The following is a 19,227-nucleotide window of genomic DNA, read 5'->3' on the forward strand; positions in this document are numbered from 1 at the left end:
CTTCCTGGATAAAATTCAAATCCGCCTCATCTCCTCACTCTCTGCCCCTCTGTCAAACCCAGCACCCCGGTCCTGCCTCAGATACCACTAGGACCCCTGGACTTCACTATCTTAGCGCCCGTTCAACTGATGCTCTTACATTCTGGCACTCCACTTACCTGCTTTTTGGAATCTTCTCACCCAACAAGGTCAAGAGCTAGCTGCCATGCCAAGCCTGAGTGCCGTCGGCTCTTACTACTTGGCAACCTTGGATGCCCCTAACTTGTTCATCTTGTCCATCCCTTGTAGCCCTGCGCTACTGTGCAGTTCATTTGCAGGAGGCCCTCAGAACTCATTTAGTCAAGTCTTTTATCACTGAAGGAATGAACCCCAGAAGGTTACACCAGGACTCTTGACATCTGCAAAGGGGGAAAATGGGCCGGAGAGAGCAGAGTGGAAAGGTGCTTGCCTTGCACACACCCAAGCCAGGTTGCATCCTCTGGCACTGCACGGGGTCCCCTAAACCCCACCAGGAGAGATCCTGAGTGCACAGCCAGGCATAAACCGCAGGGTGTGGCCCAAAAGGAAATGCAAAAAAGGGGAGGAGAGAGGCCAGGATGTCGCTCAACAGTACAGCCCTTGAACTGCATGAGGGCCTGGGTTTGTCGCGGAGGCACAGCAAGAAGGGGAAGAAACAGACCAGAAGGCAAGGAACGAGGACTCTCAGGATGACAAAGCAACCGAGGAAGGTGTGAGCCACAGGAGCCAGGCTGGGTTCCTGCCTGCACACGAGCCACATCCCGGGATGGCCCATGAGGCGAGGCCTGGGAAACCCTCCAAGCCCTTGGGGTGCCCAATCCACAGCCCTGGCATGGCACAGCACGCACTGACCTGCCTGCGGCTCGCTGTGGTCAACGCGCAAAATTCAACAAGCCACGTGCCATTAAGTAACTTTCAAAGTTCAACCCGCAGCTTCCTTCTGACGACATGCACTCTTGTCCAAAGCCTCCACTGGTGTGAAAGGAAGTCATCCGTCGAAGAGCTGGGAAACACTGAAAATGTAAGCATCCCTGGGGCAGAGGCGGGAACTGCATGGACCTGTTACGTTGGCAGATTCGTGGGCAGAAACAGAAACTCTGCCCAGGACAGAACCTGTGATCTGGCCCACTGGGAGGCACATGGAGCCACCCATTTTCCCAGGACAACCTAGGACCCAGCCACCCTTAGTGATGCCCTGCAGAGCAGTAGGGAGGAGGGGAAAGGGTTTAAAAAGCCCAAAATAGAGAACATGCAACTAAATCCTTCTAGGGTCAGACAATCTTCCACAAGGATGCCAAGACCACCCAATGTGAAGAGTATTTTCAACAAATACAAAACCAGAAAAAGAATGAATTTGACCTTTCTTTTTTGGTGGGGAAGGGGCACACCCAGTCATGCTCAGAGCTCACTCCTGGCTCTAGGCTCCAGGATCACTCCTGGAGGGACACAGGGAATCAGAAGATGCTGGGGATCAAACCCAGGTCAGTCACCTGCATGGAAAATGCCCTCGCTCTGGCCCGAAATTTTGACCTTTATCTTACAGCATACACCCCCCCAAAAAAACAACCCAAAGTGGAAAATGGCCTCCATGTCAGACCTACAACTCCTAGAAGGAAACATGCTGAGAAGCTTTGCAACACTGGATCTCGCAATTTCATGATAGAACACACGAAGCAAAAATACAAAAATGGGAATCTATCACACTTTGAAACTCTCATGCATCAAAGAAATACTGAAGAGAGAAAAGGAACCTACAGAATGGAAGAGAATGTAAATAGCATATGTATCACATACAGAGTTTATATCCAGAATACATTAGTACTCTCCTACAAATCCTACATCAGAAATCACAGTAGAGGGGCTGGAGTGATAGTACAGCGGGTAGGGCGTTTGCCTTGCATGCGGCCGACCCAGGTTCGATTCCCAGCATCCCATATGGTCTCCTGAGCACCGCCAGAAGTAATTCCTGAATGCAAAGCCAGGAGTAACCCCTGTGCATCACGGGGTGTGACCCAAAAAGCAAAAAAAAAAAAATCACAGTAGGAAAAGGAACGGAAGAGCATTTCTCCAAAGATAATATACAAGTGCCAATGGCACATAAAAGGATGCTCGGCATGGCTCATCTACAGAAAAGTGTTCATCTAAACCAGCATGAGGGATCTCCCCCCACCCCCACGTCCATTACAATGTCCACAATCGGGCTGGAGCGATAGCACAGAGGGTAGGGTCTTTGCCTTGCATGTGACCAACCCGGGTTTGATTCCCAGCATCCCGTATGGTCCCCTGAGCATTGCTGGGTATGACCCAAAAACAAAAAAAAAAAAAAGTCCACAATAAAATATACTGAGGCCGTGAAGACACTGGAATCCTCTGCATGACTGTCACAAATGCGGCCACTAGAGACAATGCAAGGGTGCCTCAAAAAAATAAATTGGCACGGAGGAGGATTAGGGCCAAGCTGGCAGCACTCAAGGGCTATTTCTTTTTTTTTTAATTTTTATTAGTGAAACACCATGAGGTACAGTTGTAGACTTACAAATTTTGTGCTTGGGTTTCAATTATACAATGATCGAGTACCCATCCCTCCACCAGTGCCCATTTTCCACCACCACTGATCCCAGTATCCCTCTCACCCCCATCCCCCCATTCCATGGGCTATTTCTCTATCTCAAGGGCTATTTCTGGTGCTGGGCGCAGGGACCACTCCTGGCAGTGCTCACAAGACCACATGCGGTGCCACAGCCTGATGGCAAATGACTTACCTCTTGTACTAGCTCTCTGGCCCCTCCAGAAAATTTTTAACAATTTTCATTTTGGCCCCACAGCCAGCCCTGTCAGGGCTTATTCCTCGCTCTGTGCTCAAGAATCACTCCTGCCAGTATGTGGAGTGGTGGCGGGGGTGGAGGGGGATATGTTGTGCTGGGGTCTGCCATGTGTGAGGCAAGAAAGAGCCTTAGCCACTGTTAAGTCCTCCAAATATTTTTTATGAAGCATAAAACTACCTACCTCCAACCCAGAAGTCACACCTTTGGGTCCACATCAGCAAGAACTGAAATCGGGAGTGCAAGATATTTACACACTCTCGTCAGTGGTGTAATTCACAAGAGCCAAGAAGTGGAAGAGAGCCAAGTATTCATCATCAACTGATGGGTGGGTGAACGAAACATACAGACCAACAGACAGGCTGATCTGAGCGGGAGAGAATGGAAGCCTTGTTCCCGGCAGGAGCCTGGGTGCCGAGAACAATTTAGGTGAAATGAGTCAGCTGCACGCCGACATGGCCAGCATGGTTTCAGCCAAGGCACTCTCTGAAGCATTCAGAGCGACAGCGAGTAGAGAGCCGGGCTCCAGCTCAAAGGGCTGGTGTGCAGGGCTGGCCAATTAGTCTCTCTGCTGCCTCAAGAGCTGGAACCGATGCTCGGGAAATAGGCTCAGGTCATCACCTCCCCGGCAGTGGGGATGCCCAGCCCCGAAATCCCGTTAGCTTCAATCCTTTGGGTTCCCGACCTTTCAGTTCCCACACTACCTCCTCCAAATCTCCCCTCCCAACACAGACACAGACACAGATACACAGACAGACACGCACAAATACACAAACACACATGGCTGTGACCACAATGACATCCAGAACCATCTTTGAATTCCCACTGCACACAACCTTGGGAGTTCCCCAAAAGGATGGCGCCCATTGTCTCTATTACTGCAAACTGCATTCAAGATTGAAGCTTAAACAACACCCCACAGCTTCGGCAATGGGAGTTCATTATTCATGGTGGCTTCCCCAACCCCCACCCAAACTTCGGTGCAGGCACTGGGTAGGAGGACTGCCTCTCCCAGACTCATTTCCTCTTGAGTCCCTGGGTCCGAGTCATGCACAAATACTCTATTTCCCTTCCTGACAACTGCAACAATGGGCTGAGGTCTGAGCAAAACCAGTGAGGAAATCCCAACGGGTTTCCCCAACTCTCAAAACGCAAAAGCCCATCTTGGAAATGCAGCTCTTTCCAAATACTGCTGTGGAGAAGTTCCTTATTAGCCTCCCAGTTTTATTTGTGCTGTTTCTCTCCTCTCCAACCCGCCCTGAGCCCACACGTTGGGCAGCCTGCCCTCAACTATCTTCCTCTGAAGATAAAACACTCTTCACTGTGTCTGGTGTTGCAAATGGTGTTTCCCCAGAGATTTTTTTTTTTACATCAGCTGCCTAGGAGCTGACAGCTAGGCAGGTACAGAATGGGATGAGCTAACGACGTAAATAAACGTTGGCTAAGTGGATAACGCAGGAAGGGGGCGGTGACAAAAGCCCCCAAGTCAGGAAAAATGAAAATTCACGAACTTGGTGATGTGCCCGAGAGGACAGCAGCAAGTGTGGACGCTAAGCTGGCAGAAACATCAATTTCTCCTGGCTCCACACTGGGTGCATCGGCTGACCACACCAGGCTGCTCTTCTGTGAGTGACCACCAGCAACCATGGTCCATCAAGCCCCAAGCAGGACAGTGTGGAGCAACGGAAAGAGGGTGGTGATGGCTGGGAAACTGCTGGTCTCTGCTCTCTGGGGATTAGCAATGACGATGGGCAAGGTACTCACACACACATACGCACACACACACACGCACACACAACCCAAATACTCCAAGGTACTCTCTCTCTCTTTCTCTCTCTCTCACACACACATACCCCATACCCGCCACGTTTCCTAACCTCAATGTTGTGCAAGAAAGCCAGAATTTAGCCAGCCCTTGATTGCTGTGCTTTGAAGGATCCTCTTGCCCCTTACTGGTGTCTGGGGACCTGGCTTTCAGAAACATTACCACCATTGTAACTGATCATGAGGAAGCCACCAGGCCAAAATGCCGAGTTCCAACAATCTGACTGATGCTAAATGCCTGCTTTCCCAAACAGAAAATAAGAGTATGGGAGGTAAGGTGCTTGCCTTACTTGTGGTCATGCTGGTTCCAGCCCCACACAACCAAGGATGGTCCTGTTTCCTGAGCACTGCCAGGGGGCTACTCTCTCTCTCTCTCTCTCTCTCTCTCTCTCTCTCTCTCTCTCTCTCTCTTCCTTCCTTCCTTCCTTCTTTCGCTTTTTGGGTCACACCCGGCAATGCACTGGGGTTACTCCTTGCTCTGCACTCAGGAATTACTCCTAGCAATGCTTGGGGGACCATATAAGATGCTGGGAATGCCAACCCGGGTTGGCATCATGCAAGGCCAACACCCTACCCACTGTGCTATCGCTCCAGCCCTGGGGAAAGAGCTACTCTTGAGCAGAGAACTAAGAACAGTCCTTGAGCACTATGTTCAAAAAGTAGATAGGAAGATGACGGAGAGAGAGAGAGAGAGAGAGATGGGAATTTCGGGTGCTGGCACATAGCAGGCAATGGGCTATCCATGTACCTAGCTCCCTATGAAACCCCGGGCACTGAGTCTCTGATGAGCTTCCCCAGAAGACATTTCACACAAGTTGACAGAAGTCCCCGCTGGCGCACGTGACTGCAGAGGGGGAGGGCTACTGGGAGCTGCTCCTGGCTTCCTCCAGACCTGGCCCCAAGTGTCTCTTCCCTTTGCTGACTTTGCTTTGTGTCCTCGTGCTGTAATAAATCATAGCTGAGAGTACAAGTATATGCTGAGTCTGGCGAGCTCTGCCAGTAAATCACCCAAGCTGGCAGTCGTCGGGGGGACCTCCTAATTGGCATAGATTTGAAAAGCCTACCATCTTCCCAACAGCCTTGTAAAGCAGACATTATTCCGCTCATGAGAGAGAGAGAGACAGAGAGAGAGAGAGACAGAGAGAGAGAGAGAGAGAGAGAGAGAGAGAGAGAGAGAGAGTCCAGAGCAAGGCGAACAGAGCAGACACAGAAAAGCAACATTTCAGCAGTTCTTACATATGAGCGTTCTCATCCGAGTGAACAGGAGAACCATTCGAAATGCTGGTCAAAAGGGCAATTCATGGTCAGGTTCAGAATGCAGCTCAAAGGGCTAACAGGCAGGCTTGGCACACAAGAGCCTCAGGGTTGATGCCCAGAACCACACAGTTACCCAAGTGTCACACAGGGTGGCCCGCAAACCAAACCAGTGATACTAATAATATCATGTCCCTGGGACCTATCCCCTGAGACTTGAAGCCAGTAGGTTTAAGACCTAGCAAACAAAAAGCAATATTCTGTATTCCGATCCACAATGCAATTGAGTCTTCTGCAAGTGGTCCAAAGACAACTTTGTTGGTTTGTTGGTTTGTTTGTTTGGGGGTCTCATGGTGCTGTGCATACAGCTTACTCCTGGCTCGCTGTTCACAGGAGCCTTCTCTCAGTATTGGGGGTGGGTGCCAGCTGCCTGCCCTCCACACACCTCACCCACTGTGATATCTTTCTAACCCCAAAGATCACCTTTTGAGAAACCCTTTGCTATCTGTGAACTCCATCCCAATTCCCAAGCTGGACAGGAAATGGCAGAATGAGGACTTACAATAACCATCCCTTGTAACAGTGAGGTGGCAAGGTTCACAACTAATTGTTCCCAAACCTCTCAAACTGCTATACTTCTTCAGGTCAGCCCGACTTTCTCACTTTAGATAACCACCTACTTGATGGCAACTGATGCAGAGAGGAAAGTAGCGCATTTCACCAAATAACAGGCACCACCACATACTTAGTGTGATGTTTCTATTTTTTTTAATGTTTCAAATGTTAGCACCCCACTTTTTGTTCTGGGACCACAGCGGCTATGCTCAGGGCTTACTCCTGGCTCTGCACTCAGGGATCACTCCTGGAGGTGCTCAGGAACCATATAGGATGTCTTGGATCAAACCCAGACCAGTCCTATGCAAGCGCCCAATGCGCTGTACTATCTCTCCAGCCCCCAGCATGCACCCCACTTTTATTTCCCCCCAAAGACCATAGGGCCAGGAAGCTATTACAGGGGATGAGGGGTTTGCCACTCACAGGTCAACTTAAGGTTCTGTTCCCAGCACTGTATATAGGCCCCCATCCACATCACTAGGACTGATCCTGGAGCTCAGAGCCAGTCAGGTGTGACTGTCCCCCACCCGCCTCAAAAATACCTCTTAACATTTGCAACAACTATGTGGTGAAACATATTATGTTCATGACCCAGAACCTAAGTCTAGGATACTAAGTGGTATCCTCAATCCAAATACTGCACAGCACAGTAAGTCAAAAGGCAACTGCTGGAAGGGTAATGCTTCAGGTCTGGTTTGCAGAAGAAAATATAACCTTATAAACGGCATTTAACGAAATAGAGTAGGAGAGTCGGAGAGAGTCCAGGAGTTCAAGTGCTTGCTTTGCAAAGCAGCCGATCCGAAGGGTTTACCCCAGAGCACAAAGCAAGAACACCCCCCACCCCCCCCCCATTTGAATTTTCCTAGAATTTTAGATGTTTAGGGGCAGGATATTAATGTTTCCTATGGATACAAAGGGGAAGGTACAATGATCTCTCTGGTGAATGGAAAAAAAAAACAGCATCAAGTAAGTATCAAGGGATTTTCTGATACCTTTTTTTCCTGGGGGGAAGGGCAAAAAAAACTGAACCCAGGATTCAAATATAAAAGGCAAGTACTGTGTGACTGAGCAACATCGCTGGCCCTGATTCCTCTGGGAGTGAGCATCAAACTATGATTTTTTTTTCTCTTTCATAGTTAAGCACAGTGTCTCTGTCCACAAAAAGGAAGAACCTGGCCTGACAAGCACAAACTTCTTGGTAGCTACTTCCTCACTGAGCTAAGTTTTTTCACTTGTTACCGATGACTTGAATGATGTTATCCACTCACTTCAAAAACAATTCTGTAAGTATTTATTGGGCCTGCAGTGTTTACCTGAGACTATATACGCTAAGTGCAGGGTTACTGTCAATAAAACCAGACTGACTTTTCCAAGAATGCCTAAGTCCAAAAGGAAGACTATGAAACCAGAAAATAGGGCGGTACTTTAGGATGACATATGATGGGGGGGGGGGGGGGGCCTGAAACACCAAACGGGATCTGCTTGAATAGGGTAAGCCTCACTAATCCTCCCGCATTTAATTAAACAAATAGGGGCAGGAAAAGTCGATGACAACCTTTACTTCACAAATACACATTAACCTCCCAAATCTGGATAGCCACGGTCCAACAAAATCTCTATAAGCAGAGGTAATCAGTAAGTCAACCAAAGCAGTAATCCATCCCTACACTGCAGTAATTGAGGGGCTGCCTGCCAGCACGTTGGCACGGGGCATCCCGCGCCCACATCTGCAGTGCTGAGCGCTCATTCATCATTAAGCTGCAGTAGTGTTAACATATGCTGCAGTTGTGCTAATATGTTTTACAATCACCACTGATCTGCCCTTAGCCTAGCCAAGAGGGTTAAGTGTTAAGTGAATGCAAATAAACTTGAAACCTGGCACCTAATTCACTTAGAGAAACCCAGATCCTCCTTCCACTCCAGCCCCCCATCTCCAGCATTCCCAATGCAAAAGAGAGACAAATTAATCTGCATATAAAGCATTCTAGATCACAGAAAACTCTACTACCCTGATTGGAGTGGGGGGACCAGCAGTTTAATTGTTGTTCATCATCCTGTTCTGAGAGCACAGATCAGTCGTCTTCCGACAAGCAGCCAGCCTTGATGAGTCTTGCCATCACTCAACTGACCAGTGTTCACGCTGACCCATCACATACCATCTACACACAGGGAGAGTTGGGGATGGTCCTCCAGGAATCCTGGGGCCATCTTTGACCTCTGGAAACCCATGGCCCAATGGGAGTGGTCAACTGGCAGCTTCAATGAGGAAACAAACTCATCTGCAAAACGGCCATGAAATGAACTCTGAAAATGGCCAGGTGCACCTGCATCAATCTCACCTCTGCTCAAAGTGCATGCGGAGCCCCGGGAACCACATGGTTGGTTGGCACTCCACAGAACAGCTGGACTCTGGATAGCAGTAACAAACCCAACAGCCTTCAACCATTGTTCCATGGTGCCGGTGAGGGTGTAAAAAGGCCGAATGACGCCTATTTAGAAGCCATTTGGGGTACATTGCCTAATCAGAGGCATATGGGTGGAGGGGACAAAAACTTGTTCTCGGGGATTTTTGCTTTTTGTCTTGGTGCCACACCCAGAGATGCTCAGGGGTGACTCCTGGCTTTATGCTCAGGAATGACTCCTGCAGGACTTGAGGGACCAAACAGGATAGCAGAGCTCAAACCTGGGTCGGCTGCATGCACGACAAGTGGCCGAATTGCTGTACAATCACTCAGGCCCATGTTCTCACTGTTTTTTGTTGTTGTTCTCAGGTTTTTGTTAAACAATTTAATCATAACTATTGATTTCTTTCAAGCATTCACTCATTCCTGGATAGATTTCCCATCTTCCATGGATCAGACCAGCATCTATTTGCCAAAGAACAGTTAGCCCTGAGTAGGTCATATTGTATGTGTCAAATGAAATACATTATTTTTAACCTGAGACCCAAACCTCTATAAAATAAATGAGACTTTGGGGCCTGAGAGCTAGTACAGTGCGTAAGGCAGTGCTTGCCCAGCACATAACCAATCTGGGTTCAATCCATGGCAGCCCCTCTGGTCCCCCAAGTCCCTGAATTCAGAGCCAGGAGCAAGCCCTGAGCACAGCTGGGGGTGGCCAAAGGAAACAAAAACTGAAAATGAAATGAGTGAAATTGTACACTTCAGTTTCCACTGAAAAGCTAAATGACAGGCATATAGCAAGAGTATTCATTATAAACAAGCTTCGTGTTATGTCACAAATGTTAAGACACTGTTCACCGCGTCCTCTGTGTCTACAGCCATGACAAAGAACTCTAAAGCAGGGGAGAACCTGCTTTCTGCCAACGGCCATCTGGATATTCACAATGTCATTTGCAGGCGATACAATACAGGCAGGCAGGCCTCGGGCAGTCAACAAAAACCCTGTGTCCCATCATGCACCAGGGCCAAGCCAGTAGGACCTTGTGGGCCATACACAGCCCGCAGGCAGAACACTTCCTAGCCCTGTTCCCTAGACAGGAACTTTTTGTCCTGAGCATAGCTGTGTTCCCAGGACCTACTACGCAGTCTAGGTGCACTGTGCTCATTTGTCGAAGCCAACCGTGCTCTGTGTCAAATGAGTTAAGAAAGGTTACGCTCTGGTCAACAGGGCTTCGGCATATGATGAAGCTATTCGAACCCTTTAAAATCTTGGTTGCCTGCAGGGAGGCTACCCCGCTTTCAGGGTTCTGACCTCCCAACTGCAATGCGATGGAGAGGGTATTCCCTGGTCTGAGAACAGGACTTTCTGCCACTGCACTCAGTTCTGACACAGTTCCCCTCGTGGTGTCATCTGATGACAAGATGAGGGGCTTAATCCTCCAGGACCGCCCCTCCTTCACACTGCCCAGCTCCGCCCAGCCCCAGCATACACAGCGATGGCAGTGGCAAGTCAGGTCAGTGCCTGTGCTTTGAATGTCCAGCTCATGGCCACTCATTGGGGGTTCAGCAACAAGTCCTAGCAGTGGCCTTTCTCACCAAATAGCTTTAAGTCCGAGAAGAATTTCCAAGGACCACCCCTGAGCCTTGCAGTCCGTGAGTGGCCCTCACAACTCCAGGCAGTTTTCACTGATGAGTGTTGGTTTAATGCACCAGGATTTCAACTCGGAAACCAGTGGGATGGCAGAGATGCAAAGGGGGACTTCTGGAGCGAGGGGGATTGGGCTTCCCCACCCTCTCCGCTCCTGAACCTGGAAACTCTCCAAACCTCCTGTTTCCTGTGAGATTTTTGGGGCCACACCTGGTGGTGCTTCAGGCTTACTTCTGGTGGTGGGCAGAGGATCACATGGGGTGCCGGGGGAGCAGCGTGCACGGCAAACGCCCTGTAGTATCTCTCAGGCCTCCCTCAAACCTCCTTGCCTGGTTGCGAAGGAGGCTGCAGCCTAGAGGCATCTCGGATTAGCCCAGGGGTTCTTGCTGGCTGACTCCACCTCCAGGCCCTTGCCGGAGAGGGACCTGAGAGTGAAGGTTGGCTCCGAACAGCTCTCATCGGTCTCATTAACCTCCCAAAAGGCACCTTCAATCCTGATTGCCAAGAGGAATTTCAAAGGTTAAGGAGCCCACTGTCAGAAGTGGGGGCAGAGGCCCAATATCTGGGTATTATAAATCACAGAATCACAACCCATCAAGTGGGACTCCTTCTTGAATCATTCTTCTTAAAGAAGAATTTACCATAGTAAGGGTTGCAGCAATAGTACAAGGACATTTGCCCTGCACACAGCTGACCCGGGTTCGATCTCCGGCATCCCTTATGGTTCCTCAAGTACCCACAGGAGTAATGCCTGAGTTCAGAGCCAGGAGTATCCCCTGAGCATTGCCCTGGGTGTGACCCTAAAAGCCAAAAATTTGTTTTTAATTTAAAAAGAGAACTTACGACAAATATCAGTTGATGAGTAAAAATGAGTCACGTGAAACACACCAAGGCTATTCGCTCAACACACACTTGCCCATGGTCGACTAAGCACCGGCCACTACAGGGAGCAACTTGCAGGCCAGCCGGAATCCACCAGAGACCGTCTCAGACACACGCATCAGAAAAACAGGAATTACGGACAATACATACATACGATACATAAAGATGCTCATTTATTACATAATGAATGCCCTCAGGTATTAGGGTTTAATTCTCTACCAGTGAACATCTTTCCTCTCTGCCTCCCCCCAAAAGAGCAATCTGGTATGCTACACAAAAGGAAAAGTCCAAAGACTAGAAAAGGTCGCTTGTTTTTAAAATTTTTTCATTATTATTTTGGGGGGGAAGGTCAAACCTGGTGATGCACAGGGGTCACTCCTGGCTCTGCACTCAGGAATTACTCCTGGCGGTGCTCAGGGGACCATATGGGATGCTGGGAATCGAACCCGGGTCGACCGTGTGCAAGGCAAATGCCCTACCCGCTGTGCTATTGCTCCAGCCCCAAAGGTCACTTCTTTTTAGGAGCCACAAGTTCACCTGTTAAGCGAAAAACTCCTGAGGAGAAGACAAGATGCACATGTATTTGTAAGGCTTGTGCAAATGCCAAAACATACTGCAATGCACAAATGTAGACAAATTTCTCAACAGAAGAAAATGCATCAATGTTTTGCATGATGCATTTTCCAATCCAATGTTTAGCGATATCAGGCTAAGGTTTTTAGTAGAGTGGAAGAAAAAAATTGCTTAATTACCCTGCTAATTCAAAGGAAGGAAGCAAGCAAAACCCCAGCTCTTGAAAAAAAAGGCAATTAGCCAAATTATTTTTATTAACTGTCTCCATACATTATTCCACTAGACCGACACTGCCTTTGATACCAGGTAAGAAATTAACCCATTTTATTTACTTTTATACTGGCTATCTTTGGCCTTCCTTATTTTGAAGTTCCATTTTATCCTACACAGCATAATTTCTTTCCAGTCCTATGTCTCGTTAACTGACTGGGCATTTTCTATGTGATATTTTACCCTACGCTGCATGCTTCATGGAACTAACATAAGCAGTTTGTAAGCTTCTGGAATCAAACATGGAAATAGTCCCCAATATCTTACAATCAAGATCTAAGTTTCTATGTATCAATGATCCTGAAATTCACACTTAAAACATCACTCTCTGACCTGCTAATTTGACAGTATCCACTTGGCCAGGGTCCTGATCTACTTCATCAAGGGATGTCTTATTTTCCATCCTGTGAAGGTCTGATTTTGAATTTATAAAATGAATTTAATAAGTTAGATCAAATAAGTCCAATGAATTTAATAAGGGAATTCTTGTTTAGAGTCTCAGTAAACCTTGACACCCATATGCAAATGTTACTATGATCACTAGGAATTGCATAAAGAGGAAAAAAAACAGGGCAACATAAATGCTTCTGACCTTTAAGTCTCAGCTAGTACAGACATCCAATAAACATGCCTTTGAAAGAAGCAAATTGTCCAGACAAAGCTACTATTATTTATTTATCACATTTACAGAGAATGGAAATGTTGAAGCAGGCGGAGCTTTTCTTCCACTTAGAGAGGGTCAACTCTTAAATCCTTTAAGACACCCTTTCCTGCCTACGTCCTAAAGCCCTCCACCAGTTCCTTTTAATCTCAAAACTATCTAAAGGAGAAGTTGTAATTCATCAAAGGGGAAATCAGACAATTATTAATGGGAAAGACGTCACAAGCACGTCTTCTAAAAATACAATGAGTCACTATTTCTTTCAGCTTGAAACTGGAGAACCTGGGGAAATAAACAGCATCTTCCGAATGATCTGGCGAACTAGCGAGCCACAGGCAATGATGCTACTCCTAAGACAGATTGCCTCCGTCAGGTTTTCAAATGTCAAGCCCTCGCTCGTCACAAGCAGGCTCCAGTTCACTGTGATCAACAATTACAAGCAACACCACTGCAATTTATTTCGCATCCCAGCCCATTGCACAACACAGTGCGTGTTGAAAGGGATCCACAGCCCCATTTCTAAAATAAAATGTGCCATCCAAAGAGGACACACAACTTGGACAATGCCTCCGTTGCCGTTCAAGTCTCCCAGTCCAAATGAAATCCTTCTTTGCTGCCTTCCAGTGACTGTAACGGCAATGCCCCCTGAAGCCTTACAACCCGTCAAGAAAAGAGGGGCGGGGGGGCGGGGGGAGAGATGACACTGCAAAGGCTCATTCATCACAGGAAGATTAAACACCACCAGCCCCCTATCTGGGCCCCTGTTTAAAAAAAATCCCGAAGTCATCCCTTAGGTATGAGTATTTTATAGTATATTTCAAATTCAGCCCCAAGGGTGGGAGAGCAATTTCTTTCTTTCCTTCTTTCTTCCTTTCCTTCCCTCCCTTCCTTCCTTCCTTCCCTTCTTTCTTCTTTCTTTTTCCTGTATCTGCCCCTCTCTTGATTGACTTCACTCAGCTCAATACCCTGGGAGAGCAATTTCTTGGCTGAGGCCTAAGGCTCAGAAAAAACTCCTGGGAACCCTCCCAGCTTACAGCCCTGGTACAGATTCCCGAGGCTTACCATGGTGGGGTAGTGCAGGAGAATGTGAGGAGTGGAGCTTTTCAGCTGAAACGAGGTCAAAGCATATGTCAGTGGGAGCAAAAGTGAGTTTCTGCAGAGATCTTGGTCGGGATGCAAGGTTCTCGCCTCAACCCTGCAGGCTGGCACCTCAACAACTGCTGCAAATTCTACTGCATGCCCTGGCTTCCCCCGGCAGCACTGCTTAATTACCAGACAGACACTCTGCAGAGCACTCCAAGCAAAGGCACGACTTGGAGACCGATACTTGAGGACTTTAGCTCCAACTGCAAAAATCCTTTTTGGAAAAACAGGGCAGTGGAACATTGCAATTTTAAGCTAATGAATTTATTATGAACCAGAGTCCGGTTGTTTTCCATTTTAACAATGCCATCTGAATAGATTCTCCTTTCCCCAAATATTACCGCATGAACTCTGGTCAGCCACCTTTCTCTTTCCATCACCCCCAGACAACACTCAAAAGATCACAAGAATCTCCGTGACAAGGAACCAGGAAGCACAAGATTTTTTTTTACCTTTGCAGGCTAAATGTGAGAAACCAATTTTAGCCACTTGCTTTAGCAAAGTCTCCAGTACAAACCAATTCCTATAAATTTCAGGATCTTTGAGATGCACAGCCCCTGCTGCTCTGCGCCACAGGTAATATGTTCCAATTTCATAGGACATGCTTCTGGCTGAGGGAAGCATCTAGAAAACCATTCATCGAGCATGTTTTTCTGACAACACCTTAGAATGAGATGTCCAATTATTCCTTTAACCCAGAGCACATTAGTGAAAGTTTCAAATGCAGAAAAAAAAATCAAGGCGAGTTCATTCACGTTATAAAAAAAATGTGAGTAAATATTATTCTTCTGATGAAGGATAATCACACGGAAACCGCCAAGTTCTCAAATGTATGTTCTAAAGGTGGGTGGGGGTATGGGGGCGCTATCCGGAACCATTTTTCCCACCGACAGGGGAGGGAGGGATCAAAATTTCCCGATGAATCCGGCCCTTCACATCATTAGCAGAAATAAAATGCTATTCCCGCCATCTCTTTTGCCATTAAGGAAGTTGCTAGAAATAGAATCGAAGTCCAGGTGCCGATTTGGCACCATTCTTAACGCACCCTCCCGGGAGTATGCAGGTTATTTAAAAAAAAAAAAAGTCAGTTAAACCCAAAATCGCTTTTTCAACAGCCCAAGTTCCATGATAATTCCCACCTCCGGGAGCCGGGAGGGGGTAAACGGGGTCGCGGGCGCGCACCCCGCAAGCCCGCGCGGGTAGATGGTCCCAGCACTGGGGCTTCCAGCCTCTGCGCGAGACTCCAGCTTGGCGCTCCGCAGCGGGGCGGTGCAGTTCCCGCCGGCAGCCCACCCGGCCGATCGCCCGGGCGTTGGTGCTGCGCCGTTTCCCGGACCGGGGCTCCAAAGTTTGCCGGGCCAGCGAGCTGCAACCGGCCGTGCCCCGGGCCCGTACCCGGCTCCGAGAGCCCGCGTTCCACCCCCTGCCACTACTCCCCCGGAGCTTCTTGGGGGGTACCCCCCGGCACCCATCTGGGTTTACCTCCCTGTGCCGGCGGCAGAGGAAACAAAAGAAAGCAACCTCCCGGATAATAAAACGCCATCTTCTACTAATTGGCAAACCCGGGGGGGGTTCGCTCCCCCAATACGAGTCCCGCACCGTTCGGCCCGCCGGGGGCCCCGGGATGGAGGTGGCGTGGGTCAACCGGCGCCGCGGCGGAGCGCGGGCTAAAGTGTCCGGGGGGGTCTCCTCGCCGAGCCCCAGAGCCCTCACCTGCCTCCCCCCTACACACACACACACACACACACACACACACTCGAGCGCGAGCGCCGGGGCAACGTGTTCCCAATTCAAACTGCACCGGGGTGACGGTTTCCCCTACTCCCCTTTCCCCCAACCCCCTCCCCTACTCCTCCCGGATGCCGCGATCCTTTCGGGGAAACCGTTCGGGGGGCACCCGGCGACGGGGCCGACGGGCTTGCGGGGAGTGTGGGGGTGTGGGGGTGGGGAGTCCGCGGCGCGCGTACTTACAAAGCGATTAAAGCTCCGGCGGAACATCGCGGCCGAGACTGGCCGGCGGGCCAGGCGGGCGGGCGAGCGGGCGGGCGGCGCGCGCGGGGCGGTCGGTCGGTCCGGGGTGGCGCCGTCCACGAAACACACTGCGGCGTGGGCCGCCCGGCGCGCAGCGGACGGCGAGGCGGGTTGCCCGGCCGCCCGCCGCCAGCGCTCCGGGGTTCGGCGCCCCCACCCACCACCACCACCACCACCCTCCCGCCCCCCGCGCCCGGCGCCGCCCCCGCCGCCCCGCCTCGCTCCCCGCCCGGCCCGGGGGCGGCGGCCCCCGTCGCTCGCCCTTATCTGGCCGCAGCAACGCCGCGCCCGCCGCAGCCCGCGGAGCCGGCGAGGCTGGCGCGCGGGGGAGGTGGCGGAGCGGCGCTAGGCTCCTCCCGCGGGGAGGGGGCGCCCGGCTCGGCACCCCGCGGCGGAGGGCACCGCCCGCCCCGCCCTGAGCCCGGTGAAGGGGAAAAAAACAAAAAAAAAACAAAAAAACAAAAGAAAAAAAAACACCCGCGTCCGGCGCCGAGTCCCCCTAACTCGCGCCGCCGTCCCGCAGCCCGGCTGGGGCGCCCCCGAGCCCGCGGGGTGGTCGCCGGCCGGGGAGGAGCCGGGCTCGGCGCGCCGCGAGGGGACGGGCCGGGGCGGGGAACGGAGAGCCGGGCGCGGGCCGCGGAGTTTCGCAGGGGCACGCGGCTGGCCCTCGGGGGCGGCGGCCCGGCGTCCGGCCTCCCCGGCCTCCCCGTCTCACTTCCACTTTCTCTCCGAGCGCCGAAAGTCGGGCTTTGTGTGGCTGCGGCGCAGCCGGGGCGGGCTGGCCCCGCCCCCCCGGCCGCCCGGGCCCCGCCCCCGACCCGCCCCGACCCGCCTCGCGCGCGCGCGCCCGCGCGGTGCAGCCTGGGACTCGCAGTCCCGGCGCGGTGCCGCGGCTCTGCGTCCCGCGGGCTGGGAGCTCCCCCACTCGCCCGTACCTGGTTAGTCCTCGCGGTGGAAGGAAGCGGCCGCGGAGACCACAGGGCTGAAGGGCAGCTGTGAACGTCGGCCGAGAGGGGGCGGCGGCGGCGGCCCAGCGTGCCAGGGCGATTGTCTGCGTGGGAAACGGGCCGGCAGAGAGGTTAGGCGAAGCCCCTCCCGCAAACCCCAGTCGGGGACGTTCCCCTGGCACGTAGTGTTCCCCCACCCCCCACCCCCAACGACTCTCCTCGGCCTCCTTAAGTTGTTCAGAACGGAAATTTGTTGTTTTTCTTTTTAGAAAGAAAAAAAAAACTTTTTGTTTTGCGTCACACCCAGCGATGCACAGGGCTTTCTCCTGGCTCCGCACTCAGAAATTACTCCTGACGGTGCTGGGGGGACCCTATGGGATGCTGGGAATCGAACCCCAGTCGGCCACATGCAGGGCAAACGCCCTCCCCGCTGTACTATCGCTCCAGTCCCCCCCAAAATAAAACTTTTTATAAAAAGGAAAAGTAAGGGCCAAAGAGAAAGAGAGAGGATATAGGTTAAGGGGGGGCCAATCTGGCTTTGAGCCCCAGCACCGCATTGGGTCCCCTCTGAACACTAGCAGAGGTGATCCCTGAGCAACGCTCAGTGCGACTCCCCCTCCAAAAAAACAAACAAAAACATTATTCAGAATGTGTGTGTGATGCTGGTGTGCCTCACTGGGAACTATGTGAGGCGGGGAAGAGACAGGAACAGTCACTTTCTCCTCTTCCATCTCTGCCACCCCAGGGCCTGGGAAGACTAAACTAAAACTAAACTAAAACTGTCCTCCCATTGTTCATCGATTTGCTCGAGCGGGCCCAGTAACGTCTCCATTTTGAGACTTGTTGTTACTGTGTTTGGCATCTCTGAATACGCCATTGGGGAGCTTGCCAGGCTCTGCCGAGAGGGGTGGAGGAATCGAACTCGGCTCCGCGGGCTGGCTGCACGCAAGGCAGACACCCTACTGCTGTGCTATCCCTAGAACTGATAAAGTCTGCCATGAGTCCCCCCATTCTCACTGGGTGACCCCGAGACCACACCTGACGGCAGCTTGGTCTCCCAGGCTCGGGAGTTGGTCCCCACCACACGATTTCTCGGGGACTCAGGTTGGAACAAAGATTTGCTCTTTGCAGGAAGGGAAAAGTCGGTCCCAGAACTTAACCCAGGGTCTCGGGGGTTCTTGGCTCCTGTCGCAGAATTTCAGGAGTAGACAAGCAGTGAAGTAAAACCGAGTTTATGTGGAGGGTTTTGAAAGGAGGGAGAGAAAGTGACAGGGTAGAGTTACGTGCTCAAGAGAGAATCCTGGCTTTTCCAAAGGCAGAGAGAGCCCCCCCACATTCCAGCATTAGACATGAAAGTCCACATCTCAAGAGGGGAGATGTGGGTGCCACATGTGCTCAGTCACTGGAGCACAAGCAGCACATGGACTAGGGCAGCATATGCCCACCCTTCCTTTGTTCAAGGTGGCTTTTATGGGGATTTTCCAACCTGCCCCCACAGGGCTTCTATCTAGGTGAAAGGCCATTGCTAAGGAGGTTACCAAGGGGGTGGGGGAGGGAAGATTAGGGAGTGATGATGGTCTTCTTTGAAATTCCTTTCCTGGCCTTTTGTTTGTGCGGGAACTTCTCTGGGTCTGGTTGCTGGCAAGAGGTGAGGGTCTTCTCAGGCCTTAGTTCCTGTTTTCTGCAAGGTTGGCTATTACTTCCGGGGAAAGTTTCTGCCTTGGGAGGGGGGCTTCCCTGTCTGCCTGCCTGCCTACGTCAAGTGAATCGGAGGGAGGGGCAGCGGGCTCATCATCCACATCACTTTCATCTGATGAGGTATTTACGGCTTGGTGATTCAGGCACACCCAGTGACACCAGATGTGTATTCAAATTTGTGTAGCTTGGGCTCTCTTGCCGCGTGTGGTTCCGTGGGCCCCTTCCCTACCCCGGCCTGCAGCTGCCGCCAGCAGACACATGAAGGAGGGAACAGGGCCACCAACCTGATTGGTGATCAACTGCCATTTATTCCAATCTCCATCCTGCCGTTTATTCCATCCTCCCGGTGTGCCTATTCCAATCTCACTGAGTGCCCCATTCCAGTCTCACACTGACCTTCATTCCCATCTTCTCCTGTCCCCATGCTAGTCTCCCCATG

At 51.1% G+C, this 19,227-nt stretch overlaps 1 protein-coding gene across 4 annotated transcripts in view; it reads right to left on the minus strand.

Moving 5' to 3' along the window:
* Window positions 1-16,128, minus strand: part of ATP11C (ATPase phospholipid transporting 11C) — a 219,852-nt gene extending 203,724 nt beyond the window's left edge. For all 4 annotated transcript variants that reach the window (XM_056130195.1, XM_056130193.1, XM_056130194.1 and 1 more), the window contains exon 1: window positions 16,084-16,128. In XM_056130195.1, coding sequence (XP_055986170.1) covers window positions 16,084-16,110 — 27 coding nt within the window. In that variant the 5' untranslated portion in view covers window positions 16,111-16,128. The remainder of the gene's footprint in view (window positions 1-16,083) is intronic.
* Between the last annotated feature and the right edge of the window lie 3,099 nt (window positions 16,129-19,227).

The sequence above is a fragment of the Sorex fumeus genome, unplaced genomic scaffold (genome assembly GCF_029834395.1).
Source record: "Sorex fumeus unplaced genomic scaffold, SorFum_2.1 ptg000075l, whole genome shotgun sequence".
In the NCBI taxonomy this organism is placed as follows: domain Eukaryota; kingdom Metazoa; phylum Chordata; class Mammalia; order Eulipotyphla; family Soricidae; genus Sorex; species Sorex fumeus.